Source organism: Engystomops pustulosus, chromosome 5 (assembly GCF_040894005.1).
Source record: "Engystomops pustulosus chromosome 5, aEngPut4.maternal, whole genome shotgun sequence".
Taxonomy (NCBI): Eukaryota; Metazoa; Chordata; class Amphibia; order Anura; family Leptodactylidae; genus Engystomops; species Engystomops pustulosus.
The window spans coordinates 104999508-105014911 of record NC_092415.1 but is presented as its reverse complement, the minus strand read 5'-3'; the positions used below and the strand labels follow the sequence as shown (position 1 = coordinate 105014911).

General features: G+C 39.2%; 1 protein-coding gene across 4 annotated transcripts in view; it reads right to left on the bottom strand.

Annotated features, from left to right (window-relative positions):
* Nucleotides 1-1995: 1995 nt before the first annotated feature.
* NSUN2 (NOP2/Sun RNA methyltransferase 2) overlaps nucleotides 1996-15404 on the bottom strand; it is a 95647-nt gene continuing 82238 nt past the window's right edge. For 3 of the 4 annotated variants that reach the window (XM_072152793.1, XM_072152794.1, XM_072152796.1), the window contains exons 11-20: nucleotides 14580-14653; nucleotides 12038-12165; nucleotides 11854-11950; nucleotides 9052-9227; nucleotides 8047-8139; nucleotides 7262-7397; nucleotides 6407-6487; nucleotides 5843-5981; nucleotides 2975-3014; nucleotides 1996-2498 (exon numbers count right to left, since the gene is read on the bottom strand). In XM_072152793.1, coding sequence (XP_072008894.1) covers nucleotides 2153-2498; nucleotides 2975-3014; nucleotides 5843-5981; nucleotides 6407-6487; nucleotides 7262-7397; nucleotides 8047-8139; nucleotides 9052-9227; nucleotides 11854-11950; nucleotides 12038-12165; nucleotides 14580-14653 — 1310 coding nt within the window. In that variant the 3' untranslated portion in view covers nucleotides 1996-2152. The remainder of the gene's footprint in view (nucleotides 2499-2974; nucleotides 3015-5842; nucleotides 5982-6406; nucleotides 6488-7261; nucleotides 7398-8046; nucleotides 8140-9051; nucleotides 9228-11853; nucleotides 11951-12037; nucleotides 12166-14579; nucleotides 14654-15404) is intronic. The other variant, XM_072152795.1, reaches the window with a different exon arrangement.

The window sequence follows — 15404 nt, the reverse complement described above, 5'->3', positions numbered from 1 at the left end:
ATTGTTTGATCTACATGTTGATTATTACATGTAATGCAGTGAATTGGATCCCCACTTGCAGGCATCTACTCTGGGTCAGGACAGATGCTCATCACAGGCAGCGGTTCCTTGCAACAGCAGGGTGCTGACGGGTGGCAGAGGGAGGCGCCACTTAGAAACAGCGGTCAAACATGGACTGCGGTATATAAGGTTTTAAACACCCGGTGTAAGAGCTTTGCCAATCCCGGGTGTTAGTGCCTGGTCTGGCACCAGCACTTGCAGGATTGCTGGGTCTGGGGTACAGAGGTTCAAGGCTCTAATGCCTCTGCATTATTCATGCAGAGGCAAAATGACTGACTTAAAAGGGTTTTGCGAGTTTTAAAAATTACTGAGGGCCGAGCTGGGGTGGGCTAGTTAAACATAATAAACATGTGCTTACCTCCTCCGGCATCACTGATGTCCCACGCCGCGGTCCCTTCGAAGCCACGCACAGGGAACTTTCTGTCCGCGATGTGGCCGGCTCCTCCCTTAGGGACGGATCTCTCAGCATTGTAAACGCTGGGAGAGGGTGTCGGATGAGAGCTTCTGGCCAGCCAGAAGCTCCCTGTGCGCCCCTGTATACAAACCGGCGCACAGAAGAGACGGGCCGCGGTACATCAGGGCCGCCAGACGAAGTAAGTACATGTTTATTATTTTTTAATAGCCCGTCCCTGCCCTGAGTAAATTTTTAAAACCCGGATAACCCCTTTAATGATGTTATTCTAGTAGTATGGGCTTATCACTGTACCATTCACTGCCCTACCAGTTCTGCAATGATACACCTGCCCACACTGTACCACCACTACCAGGTGACCACAGTGGCCCCTGCATTTCTGCTCAGCACAAATTGACTTCCATCCGTAAACAGCACTGGGCAAATATAAACCCAGGCCCATGATGGTGGCGAGTTCAAGTACCCAAACTGGTCATCTAGCATGCAGATCATGTTGTCGAGAATGGTCTGATGTGACACTTGAGTTCCACACAACTCCAATCAAATTAAAGGAAGCGAGAGGCACCCATCAGCCAATTCAGCAGGGCATTGTTCTCAATGAAATGGTCAGTGTAAGGCCGGATTAAGGTTGGTTACCTCGGTCGCAAAATCCAGTTGAGGCCCCAATCGAATGCAGCATACATACACATTCTCTTGCTCACTAACCGCTACTCCCTCAGTAATACATCTACATACCCCCACCATACCCCCAAAAATACATCTACATACATCCGCCTCAGCTCCACTAATAGAGCCTAGGGTACTTTATAGTAGGATCAGACAACCTAGGGTTATGGTGCCATACTATATGGGGATTTTACACATTTATTACAATGTGCAAAACGAACATTGTAATAGAAGGATTAAAATAAGACAGCCTCGTGTCTTTGTATGACCGGAGGCTGTCATAGTAACCCCATTGACCTCACATCCAGGGGCGATGATCGAATGCAAAATGGCGGTGCCCGCGTGCAGCCAGGATTTAAATACCTCCGCTTTGGCGGAGGCATTTACATGGTTAACACACGTGCTCAGTGACAGCACCGACCACGGGTGCTGCAATATGCAGAAAATACCCACCTGGCACGGGAGGGATCAGCTTGTGAGCCCTCATGCCATTTGATTATTAACCTGGGAGAACAACATTAATTTTTTACAAACTATATTTTAGTAATTTGTAAATTAACTGCAGAGGGTCTAGGGGAGTGTACTAGCCTGACCGAGCACTGTAATATAAGGCTTGTACATTCCCCAGTACCTCTGCTACTGCACTTAGGTTAGGTTCAAGGATTATTAAATTATAGATTAGGGCAAAGGCAGGCCAAAGGAATCTACCATCAGCTCTAATTATGATAGTAGATTTCTCATGGTAGGTTTCGTTTAACGTGATTTTTGAGGGGGCAGAAAACAATTCACACTAAATACATGCATGCACACTGTCATTACACTTCTGTTGAACAGACATTAATCAGGAAATCATCATATTAAATCAGACCTTGTGACCTTTATTTTTAAACAAATCGTATTCATCTTAGTACTTTGAGAGGAACATTTAAACAATACTTACAGGAAAAAGACTTCCTACATAAAAATCAAGCCCTTAAATAATGACTTGGTCCACTTTACTGACTGAAAATGTTCTTAATGATTCTCTCCATTTGTGTTATTGGCAATAGACAGATCTGTACATGTTGAAGCATCATCTTGCTTCCCATCACTGACATCAGCATTTTCCTGTTCTACATCCAATTCTGCTTTTTCCTGCTCTTCCTTAACACAATCAACATCCATAACCTCTGTGTCCCGCAGTTCAGTTCCAGATTCTGATTCTGCAGATTCATTTTTTGTAGTTTCCTTCTTCTTAAAAACTTCAACTCCCATCATTCTCAAATAATGCAGTCTCTCATTTTTTGGCACAAAGGAACGAATTGATGTTACTCCTCGCCACCCGCAAAGAACGATGGGGCACTGAGGAGTGTCAGGTTTCCTGAAAAAACAGAGTCACTTGGTTTTACTGTCAGGGAACACAAATAGAAGGTTCACATCCTATATGGATAACATGTAACATAAGTGTGGTGGAGCCCTAATGCTGATGGCTATACAGGGAGGTAATAGTCTTTCTTGCGTTTTATACTCCATGCATAGCATCTAATTAAGGGGGCTTCCTCTACACCTAGAGGAGAAGCGGTTCTACTATTGCCATAGAGAGCAGTGTAAGACCACTGTAAGAGCAGTGAAACGATGGAACGCTCTGCTACTGGGGGTTAATCTTATAGGTTGGACTTAATGGACCTGGACCTTTTTCCAATGCTATAAACTATAAAATTATACTTTTATAGTATAGACCGTGTTATTTAAGTAATTTTCTGGCATCCATTTCACAAATATAATATCTGTATTTTGAATCAAATGAACAAAAAAAAATGCACATAAAATTGATATTTACAAATGATGTTTACTTACAATGAATCTGGCTCATATTTTAGGATGATACTTCCCTTAACTGAAAATAAAAATAAAATGTCAGAATCCATATTTATAGTCCAGCTGTGTTCTAGCCAACATAGACTATTCAGTCCTGGAGGATTAACATGTTCTAAACAAGTATTGTGTCAAGTCTATGGAACATGAAAGGATAAGTTAAACTGCAATTAGAGAGCATTGTGGTTAGAAAATAGAGATTGGCACGCTGACAACACTCAAGAAGAAATGCAGTACAAAATAAAAACACAGATTGGCCTTTTTAATCCCACAGCCTTCTGTTGCAGTGTTTTTAAGCTCCTGAACACAACAGTGTTACACAAGACAGACAGAATTGAAAGTCGACAAAAAAAAAAAAAAAAAATTCTCAATCTCTTACAGTGCTCACATTTGTCACAGCCTATGCAAAGAGGTGTCAATTAAACCATCAGCATGTTTTTACTGTGTGGGAGGATATCCACACGGAGAACATACAAAACTTTATGCCAATGTTCCCTCTGGTTGGAACTAAAGTTAAAATGGTCATGCTGCAATGAAATAATACGTATCAATTTGCCACTGTGCTGCCAAATAATCTCCTAACCAACAGGTATCTATACATTGAATTTCACTACCACAAGAGCTTAGATGTGGAGAATACTTTCTTTCTTGACAAAGTCTAGTAAATGTCACAGATTTATAGGTTTATTATATTTATCCTCGTTTTTTTCCCCCCTTCCTGCCATTTCTTATATGTCCTTACAGGGTGGCCTCGGCCGTCCTCATGTACAGCAAATAACGTATGTAATACGTCCTCACTTCAGAGGGCTAGAACATCAACTCTAAAAACACACTTTTTTTTTGGAAGAGGGGAATCTCTTCTTTCAAATGAATGAATCTGAGAACAGACTTGCGCTCTGATTGCCTTATATTTCGTGATCATAGTTTCACTCAAATTTCGTAAAAAAAAAACGAACATTAGATCCTCTTTACCCAACACGGCAACATTCACACGATGTATGCCCGCCATACCGTAGTACGGCAGGCATACATCGGTGCTGCTGAGAGGAGCAGGTGATGAGGTAGGACAAGTCCTATCTTTCTACGGGCTACGGAGCGTTACAGTGCCGGAAGTGTGCTGGACCGTACTGCTCCCGTACAGGGCCGTGAGCCCATAGAAGTGTATGGGTGACGTATATATGCCGTATATACATCCCCCATACGTTTGTGTGAATGTAGCCTAACACCGCAACTCAGAACACGTCCATAAAGTTATTTGTGACACTAAAAAAAAAAAAAAAAACGCACGCACACATGCCTGATTAAAGTTTTTATTTCACACCATCCACGAATATTTATATTCGTGTTATGACGTTCTCACTCAACTTCTTATGAATCGCAGAGGATCCCATTATTGCATGGCTAATACAATGGCGCACATCTTAACATGACTCGTTATCCCATTAGCTTGGCTTATGGATATATAGATATTTATTTGGGTTACCGTTGTGTAAGGGAGCATACAATAATGTATATGTGTGAAACTCATGTGTGAAATGTTTGATGTCCCCTGTGGATTTAACATTCCCTTTGCTGCATATTTTGGTGAATATACACATGTGATATGTATGAATTCCTCACAACTTACACACAAAGTGAGAAGCTTCTATTGTCAGTATTGTATTTCTAAAAACATTAGAGGATTGCAACCAAATATTGCATGGTTTTTGTTTTACCATTTTTGGTAAAGTAATCTGCTCACTTTGTGTTTGTGCGTAAACCTTAGCTTTAATGTGCGTTTTATGTAAAAACTTTTATGACATTATCAATGCATTTTTTGTTTAATAATTTGGGTCCATCACAAAGTTGCATGAGGGTGGTACAGGCTGTTAACTGTTAATCAAGGCAAATGTCATCCCCCGGTTGTCTGCTTTCAAAAAAATATATGTGTTTTGGGGGTGCCTTTGCCTTTTAATCTGTTTGCAGGTTGTGACAGTAAAAAAAATGTCTAGCTGGAAAGGATACAGGCAGTCCCCGGGTTACATACAGGATAGGTTCTGTAGGTTTGTTCTTAATTTGAATTTGCATGTAAGTCATAACTGTATACTTTATAATTGTAGCTCCAGTCAATTTTTTTTTTTGGTCTCTGTGACAATAGGATTTGTTGGATTGTCATAAGAATCAGGATTGACAATAAAGCTTAATTGCAGACACCTTTGATAACTGTTATAAGTGTTTATTGTAGCCTAAGGCTAAAGTACAGTAAATTACCAACATCCAGAGGTCTGTTTGTGACTAGGAGTTGTCTGTAATTAGGGGGCTGCCTGTATTTAGTCATTTCAGTTTTAGTGATATCATGATGATTTATACATGTGAACAAATGACTGAGGTATCTCAGAATTCTACACATGTTCATCTATTACATTTAGGAGATATGAAAGTAAATATTTTCTGTTTGGAGCACATTTTTTGCCATCAAAGTCTAATTTTGTTTTTTTAAAGGGAACCTGTCACCAGGAGACCCATTTTTAGCACTCCCCCAGTCCCCACAGAGCATAGTACATACACTGCCAAAGTGTTTTTGTATTAAAAATAGGTTTTACAGAAAAAAAGATATGTTATATTTTACCTTTCATTAGCATGTGCTGTGTGACTAGGCAGTTGCCGAAAAAGGAGGGACTGGAAAGGAGCAGTTCCCTCCCACCCTTGGGGAACAGCTTCTCCATGTGACCTTTTCAAATATATGAAAACACCCATCACTTGGCTTAGTGACGCCCCCTGCTCCTCTATAACCAATCCAGAGTGAGGGGAGTTATTCATATATTTGAATAAAAGGATTAGCTTTCTACGCACTAAACATTTTTTACTTACCTAAATTCTTAGCCTGCATTTGAGTAACAGTGCTGAATTTACTAAGGAAGGGATTTTCCTGAGTGAGAAGAACCTTTATATCATCAGCAGAAACTGTTAAAACTCTCGAGTGGATAAATGGATACATTGAATAAATTCCCTGAAAATGGAAAATGACAACAGTGAATATCAGACGATATACCGCAGAAAAGTATACAATAAACCTGCAGGTACATATATTTATATAGAACATACATACATACACACACATAACTATATTTTAATAAAAATTTTCTGAAATTTGTATTTTGCTCTATTTTATATGTGAAGTGGGTAGAAATATCCTACGAGTTGTCTCATAGGAAGATGGTGGAGACTAGCTGCTAATTACAGAGCGCCTGTAGAGGGGAGAACTGTTAAACATGCAAGCTAGAAGTCACAGAAAGTTTAGAAATTGCTTTATTCTTTATGTACACAGTGGACTGTACTATTAATTTAAGAAAGTTTGTTCAAAGGTCAATTCTTTAAATATAATCCCATGAACCAGTGCAACTATTAACTTTTTTTTTTTTAATTCCAATTTACCTCTTGTGCAAGCCTGTAAGCACAGCCAAACTCCTCTCCATCATTATTCCGACAAAGCACCTTTATGCCAGTATTTATTACCTATAAAACAAATTCAAATGCATATTAAGACCGTAAGCTCAGGATCAGGATCTCTTTTTGAATGTGAAATTGGCTAATGAAATTAGATACACTGATCGAAAAAGCTACTACTATTTAAAGAGGACCTTTCACCACCCCAAACATCCTAAAGTGCATACACCAGCATATATGCATTTGCATCATGATTCAGGGACACTTAGCATTTTACATCTAGCCCCCTCCGTTCCCGAGATATGAGCACCGGGATCTGACTATTTCCTGTGCTGTATCGTCAGAGAGGAGGAGCAGCTGTACAAGTGGGGGGGTGATTATGCTAATATCCTCTGACACTAATCAGCGACGGAAGGTGTCACAGAAGAGATTCCTTTGTATATCTCGGGAATGGAGGGGGCTAGAAGGAAAAATCAAAGTGCCCCCGAATCATGATGCAAGTGTCTACATGCTGGTATGTTTACTTTAGAATGTTTGGGGTGGTGATTGAGTAATTTTACATCAAGAATATGCAAAATCGTCAGGATAATTAAAATTCCCTTAGTTTGGGAGTATCGGCAGAAGAAACAAAGGCCAAACGCTTTCCTTTTCATACTCAAATGACAAATATTCAAGTACAGTTTGTTTGGGAATTTTAGAACAGCAATATTATTAAAAACAAATAAACAGGTCTTTCTTTATCCACTATTCATCTATTCTTTTTCTTTACCTTGGTGACAGTTTTTAAAGAACTGATTGAATAGTGGAAACAATCCTTTTACATATTGGAGAAATATGGAATACCTTCATCTTTTCACTATTATGAAGCAGCACATTTCTCAGTTCCTTGGAGACCATGTAAAGTTGTTTCTTTTTCCCTTCTTGCGTGCGGGTCAAGAGATTTTGTTTTGGAAAAGAAGGATCCAAGGCATAGAACTTCCTGGCAATGAAAAAGCGATTAGTCTTTCATTATGGAATAGAGATTATTGCTTTATAGTATTATTGGTCTGATGGTGTGTTGCAGTTTTAGCCATTTTGAAAAAAAAGGGAAATTCAAAAAAATATTAAAGTTTAAATAAACTCAATTTCCATTGCAATAATAATGCTCCCATTTCTAAGGTTGTGGATCAGGAGGCTTACCCACAGTGCTCATAGCGGTCTGTGCCGTTTCCAGAGCATTGAAGTATCTGGGCAAACAACAGTAGGTGTAGCTGTGAGCGGCAGGCATCTAGTTGGGGAGTTTGTTAAAGGGATTTACATGCTATATAATAATAATAATAATAATAATAAGATGGTAGGATTGTATTTAATATTTATATAATGTTTCGGTATTCGGTTTATTATATGAAATAGAGATTTGTTTATTACATATCATTACAATTGTCAGAATGTAGACAAAGCAAATTATGGAGACAACAGATGTGTATAAGCTGAAGCGGCTGATGTTTGAGAGAAAGCCGCCGGCAAAACAAGCATTCAGCTGAAAGTTATTTCTATGTAAGGCCAAAGCCTTGAAGAAAATGTTAAGGGCAGATAAGTTGAGTTATACAGATCATGATCCAGCTGAAAATGATATAATTATGACTTACTGTATAGGGGGAAAGATTGGATCATCCTCTGACAGAAACACAAAAGGATCTTCCTTAAATCCAAATAATTTCATTTTTTTGGAGGGTGGGGGGCTATATACAGGAAAACAAAAAATAGTTCAAGCAACCATTTTGTAAAATGTATTTTACAGTGCTTTTAGTATATCCACACCTTGTTCCTCAAAAAGACAGAATCACCTTAAAGGGAACCTGTCACCACATTTTCACAAATACAGCTTGTGAAAGGTTCCGAAAGAGCCCTGTTAACGGACATTCCTTTCAGCTATAAATTGTTTCCCTTACATCCACATCAATCAACTTTATCTTAGATTAACTGGCATCAGGGCGTGTCCTGCTCGAGTAGCCCATTCCATGCTTCTCAGCATGTCATGTGACCAGGGTGACATGATCACAGGTCCTTTAGACTCCTAACATTAGCAAACTGCACACCATACATCTATTTGATGCCTATGTTGACGTCTAGCCCACTCCATCCTCCACGGAAACTGCTGTGATTTAATGTGATCAGATACATACATGGGGCAGACTGTGCAAATGTAACACGACCTTAGATGATTTCACCCTGGTTACATGACATAAAGTGGCCAATGATGTAGTAGAGCTCTAAATCTTCTACATACCAGCAGTTTGGTAACACTGAGACTTGTCAATCAGGAACTAGGTGGCAGAGCAGTGCAAGTAACTCATGAATATGCAGGGCTTCATTGGACTAAAGCAGTGACATTGGACTCACGGCAGGTGAGTTGCACATAAGTTGACAAACTGTTTCTATGGCTGCAATGTTAAAAAACAAACTATTTTGGGATAAGGGAAATACTTTTTATTGATTTATTGATTGATTTTTAATGAAGCATTTATTTTGTGTTTATTTGCATGACAGGTTCTCATTAAACAACACAAGGTTATTGCAAAATGCACATATACGTTCCTTTATAGGCAAAGAAAAAAATGTAAGCATTGCAGAAAGTGCCTTAAATAACTTACCCACACACACTTTCTTTTTTAACAGAATCATTCTCTACACAGCAGCCAGGTTTGGCATCCTCATTCTGCACATCATCTTTTACCACTGCAGGCTCCGATGTCGTTTCTGTGACATCTTCGGCGACATCAGCAATTACTGGTACATCTGGTACAACAGCAGGAGTCCTCCGCAGCGCCTGCAAGAAAGTAGGTCATGTTTCAGGTCATTTTTCCCCACTGTTACATTACAATAATAGCAAATAAACTTAATATATTGACTGTATACCATCTTATAAAACAAGCAACTTCATATGATTCTTTTAGTTACAACAGTTCCAAATAGGTTACACAGAGTGCAGTTAAAGGAAAGCTAACCTCAAAATCAAGCATGATAAAGCAGGGGCACTAGATCCAGGCACTGACTGTGGTAATATTCTTGTATTTGTTATCCATGTACTCTTTCCCTCTAAAATAAAATTGTAAAATTATGCTAATGAGTCTGAAGGGCTACCGGTTTGATTTCCAGAGCTTCTCCGTGCTGCAGCTTCACAGGTTGTTACAGTGTGCAAGGAGCACTTCCCTCCTTCTACTGTGTGCCGAAACCTCCAGTGCGGCAGTGAGATTTCCCCAGATAGAGGGCGGTAGGGAAGTGCCAAGCAGAATGGGAGGATGAGAAAGAGTAACAGTCTATGAATCTGCAGCAAGGAAACCTTGCGAGTAGCCCCTCAGGGTTATTAGCATAATTGTAAGTTTATTTTAGAAGGAAGGAGGCCATGGATAACAAATATAAGATTACCACAGTCACAGCGCCTGGATCAATGAGTCCTTGGTTGATCATGCTTGATGGTAGATTTCCTTGAAAGAGATCAGTCAGCTGTCATGACCATATAAAGCTGCAGACAGTGCTGGGCAATGTCATTGTAGAGATGCGTAGCCGTAGCCTTGTATAGGGAAGCAGTGACAGGACTGTAAAAAGTAAAGTTATAATCCAGCTATTCCATTAGCTGTGGGCAGGACTTTCAGCCTGAAGATCTTTCTTCTCTAATATTAAATGTTTCTGACAGATACAACTGGGTCTTGCTAGGCTTATGCTATAAAAGGTCTGATAGAGGGTCCTGACCACTGGAACATCAAAAGCGTGACTCTGATTTTGTAAAGATTTTACCAAATTGTGAATCCCCCTTTAAAAACTAATTTTCATTGTGGGTGTAGACCAACCTCTGCCTGTCATGAACCGAATCAAATTTAGGCTGTTGATTGCCCAGTAAATCCAGTGAAATTCCTACAAGCAGGGTTGCAAAGTTTGAGTCGTGATAAAATTGACTGACTGCGCAAATACATTATGAGTTGGTACAGTTTGATCAAGAGTGCTGGATATTTTTCCATAATAATTTGGGAAAACTATGAAAATTATCTTCAAATATCAGTTCTTTTTCTGATGTAAGGATTTAGGCCAAGGAAGCTTTATTGGTCTGAGGGCCACATGGTGATACTGCTGAACTTTAACCCCTTAACGATCTGTGACATATGTACTTCACAAATCTCTTAAGGAAGTATGAAGAGGGGTCACCGGCTGAGCCCCCAGTGCTAGCTGATATTGATTGCAGCTATTAACCTTTGACTGCCGCAGGTGGAAGTCAAATGGCGTTGCATGGGTGCCGCCATATTGGCTTTTATCGCTAGTCCCAGTAACGCAAACAGGAGCGACTATCAGTTTGCCATGAATCATCATGACAGTAGCATACTTTAACAGATCTAGAGCAAATTCTCCATATACTGCAAAAAAAAAATAAAAAATCGTAAGCATGTGCAGTGTGGCTGTGTCCCAAAAGTCCTTATCCAAAAACATATAAAAATGGGTACTCCTGGCGGAAAATAGCCCCCAGATGTCTGAAACGTTTCTTTTTGCCATTTTGCAACATAGAAAAAAAATTAAGTGATCAAAAATGTCATACAGTCAAACTGTAGTAATGTAACTTTTAGCAGCTGACTTTTTCGCCTTAAACAGCTCTGTAAAAGTAGGAAAAAGTTTTTAGCATCAGAAGATACAAAGCTATTTTTTTTTTCGTACCGAGTGCAGCTGAGAGGTCCTCCGTTTACAAACGCAGCGCTAGGGTACTTGGGCAGTCCTGGGGCTGATTGTGTATGGAAACACATGCGATCGGTATCCAGAACCTGGCATCTTGCATTTAAACAATGAGAAACCCATAAGCGATAGGGCCTAGGCCTGCCTTGTACCCTAGCATTGCATTTGTAAACAAAGAACCTCTGACAGGTGCACTCTTCATTACGGGGTTCACCACCGTATTTTTATAGATGGCCCGTGCAGACCTTAGGCCAACAGAGAAACCTGTTAGGTAGTCCTGGGTGGTCACCAAGGTTTAATCAAGATAAAAGGCAAAGAGCTATTGATTTGTGAAAAAAAATATCAGAATTGTGCTTTAATCCTTTGAAGACCGCATTGTATTCAGTTTTTGCATTTAAGCAAAAGTATGGGTATTTTAAAGTTAGTAAAAAAAAAAATAAAAAAAAAAACAACTTCCCTGTATCATCATTACATTTGTAAAATAAAAATAGTGTGTGCAGAGTCTTGGGAAGCTAGTGAAAATGTAGCTGTGGGATTTTTAAATGGGCTTGGTTTCCTGCAGCTTTCTCTGTGCATTCTGATTGCTCATACAATATACTCTAATACATATTTATTGTAGGCCTGGCTATCAGCTATCATGGCAACTGATTTTACAAAGAAAACATTTTACACAGATTTCTGCCGAATTATACTTTGTAGACCACTCACACACTTAACAATAATGAATTACAGATCACCTTGGGTTCTCTTCTGTTCCAAGGCATAGGTGCCTTTTTTATTAACACTGCTACAAAAAATCCACCCGTGTTCTGATGATGTGGCAATATTCTTAGGCTGCAATAGAGAAATGGTTCCATAAACGCTTCCACACAATTACCAAAAACCCACATTTCATAGAGCAACACGATAAAAGGTGCCTACCAACGTTGCAGGTTCATCTCCTTTGTCTTCATTTCATCCCGTGGAAACATGGTTGGTCGTATCTGGGTATGTCTGCTGGTGGGCACATCTTCCCACTTATCAAACCACTGACCTTCTTTTGTCATTACCTGTTGAGAAAAGGCTTTTTTGAGGGGTGTACTATACATTACTGGCATGGAGACAACTAAAGTTTTCCCTCTAGAATGTGGGATGTGGAAACCAAGCTTACCAAAACTATACAGAGACTGAATGGGTTTTGGTATATTCCTGAAAGTTAAACTTCCTTTTAACCTTTTCACGACCCGTGATGTAATAGCACGTCAAGGGTCAGTTGCGGGTTGAATGGAGAGGGCACGCTCTGAGCCCTCTCCGTAGCCGGTAAGTCTTTTCTGCATATCGCTAGAATCGATCGCGGGTGTCAACCTGCACATCGCCACCAGGGGCTTAAAAAAAGATGGCGGCACCCTGGAGATAGTCTTCCCGAGTAACCCATTCATTACTATGTGCTAATTGCACATTGTAATGTTGGAGGATGAAATTCCTAGTATGGCAGTATATAATATGATCAATCAGACAACTTGGGGTTAAAGTACCCTAGAGAGTCTGAAAAAATGGTAAAAGTTAAAAAAAAAAAAAAAAAAAAAAATTCTTATAAATATAAATAAACAGTAAAAATCACAAACACATTAGGTTTTGCCACATACTATGCCCAATCTGTCAAAATATAATGTTTTTTCACCCTATAATGGAAAATAGCGCCCAAAGTCGAAAATGGCAATTTTTTGCCATTTTGAAAAATATTTAAAAATCAATAAAAAGTCAATCAAATCAAAAGGTCATACAGTCCTAAAAATTAGCATTGAAAACGTCATCAAAAGTCGCAAAAAAATATACCACTCACACAGCTCCGTACACCGAAGTATAAAAAAAATTAATAAGCGCCAGAAGATGGAAAAAAAAATTCTACACGAGTTTTTAATTTTTGTAAATGTATAAAAACATTATAAAACCTAAAGAAATTTGGTATCCTCGTGATCGCACCGACCCAAAGAATAAAGTAGACATGTTATTTGGAGCTTACAGTGATAGCTGTAAATTCCAAGCCCGCAAGAAAACGCTGTAAATGCGGTTTTTCCCAAATTTTACTGCATTTTGGATTTTCCCACTTCCCAGTACAAGGCATGGAATAATAAATACCATCTCTAAGAAGTGCAATTTGTTACACAGAAAACAAGCAGTCATAGAGCTTTTACGTGTAAAAAAAAGTTATAGATTTTTGATTGTGGGGAGTGAAAAATGAAAAAACAAAAAAGGGCAAGGTCCTTAAAGGGTTAAGCAAAAGTATAGCTGAGCAACTGGATTAAGAAAGCACTGAAGGGACATGGACACCAGCTTTATCACCTCTAAACTAGCAGAACCCTGAGGTAGTGTGTTAAGTACCCTTTATACCTTATTTTATGTTAACCTCTTGACCTCGCAGCCGTTGTTCTTAGATTTTTGGCTCTTCAAAGTCTGTAACCTTTTCATTTTAGCATGTAAAAAGCTGCGTTATGGCTTGTTTTCTGCGTAACAATTTGTATTCCTTAGAGATGCTTTTTATTATTCTATGTGTGTACCGGGAGAAAAATACCCATTTGCACCAATTTGTTGTGGGTTCAGTTTTTTACGGCTTTTATTACGCGCTCCAAATGATACTTCGTCTTTATTCTTTGGCTCAGTACTATCACAGGGATTTATACAGGTTTTAAGGGGTTTTTATACATTTGTAAAAAATGTAACCCTTGGGTACAAAAACAAAAGAATTTGGTTTCGTCATCTTTTCATAGTTCAGTATACTGAGCTGTGTAATGTGTTATTTTTTTGTGAGACGTGATGACTTTTTCATTGCTACCATTTTGCGGACTGTATAACCTTTTGATCACTTTTTTTTGTGATGCAAAACAGAGCAAAAGCAGTGTTCTTGACATTTGAGCGCCATTTTTCTTTACGGTGTTCACTGCCAGGTACAAACTTAATATTTTGATATGTGAGGCATTTTGAGACTTGGCGATACCAAGCATGTTTATGGTTGTATTACTAGGTTTTACTATGTGCTCATTCACAAGACTATTGTTTCTGTAGGCCCAACTGCCTGAGCAGCAACTTATGGAGGCGGTTCTATTACTGCCATGTTTAAGACAAAGCAAACCTCACATGGCCAACAAACACGGCTCCAAACAACGCACCATGGGTCCATTGCTTGTAGCCCAGAATTACACACGTTTGTATGCGAATAGCCCAAGCATTACTGGATGGCGTGTGGAATGTCACTTCAAGCCTTTTGTGCTTAATGCGGACTACATTGCAATGATCATATTAAGGACAAGAATCTCATCTTTCAAATCAGGGTTGTGATTTTTGGAGCTCAAGAATTGTGGATACAGGCAATTAAAAACATAGTTGGTAATTAAAGCATCAAGACAACCATTAATGTTTTGCAAAGCATCAACTGTATTCCATAGCAGTAGAGAAATCACACTGACAGAAGATGAAAAGCACCTACTTTCCAATGGGTGATTCCAGGCATCCACTTTAAGCCAGGAATTTCCGAGGATACATCCGCCAGCTCAAGTGATCCTACAGAACAATATTAATATCATAAGAGCTCTTTATCAAGAAACAAAACTGTAGATTTGCCAAAACCAACCGAGGTGCAAATAAAAATTAAGCCAAAATGGTAAATGCAACTTAGAACAGTGACGGGAAAGTGAATACACATACACGCTGTAACAGCCTATAAATCTGCAGCATGAAGAGGCCCTGGTAACACTCACAGGAACCCCTCATTAGCATAGTTTTAAGTTGATTTTTAGTACTAAATAGGAACAAATCTTAATATATCAGTGAAAGCTATACAGTCATCCTCCCGCCGTCAGTTGACCGTTACAAGCAAATCTCCCGCAGGCACAAGGGAGTGGGAGGATGACAAAGGTCGACTTGGTTACACAGGAACAGACTTGATGTTGCTGGTTGGCAGGGAGCCATGTCTTATTTTATGTACAGGTTCCCTTTAATGCATAGGTACATTAAACAAGCCCATAATTCATGGCCTACAAAAGGAGCCCAGTTACAAACTGACCTGTACTTTTCCTAAGATATTGAATTAAAATAGAATACCACAGAGAATACTGAGTAACTCAATTTTCAAGCCAAAAGACAAAAAGTAAAAACTTTGCAATATACTCTATTACACAAAAGTGTTTGTCTTCATTTTCTGCCCTATCTTCATACATTTGCAGTGTATACAAATTAGTCTTTACTCCCATAGTCACAGATAGTGAATTAAAGTGGTAGTACCATGCCTTATTGTTATCCCTTTTACAGATAT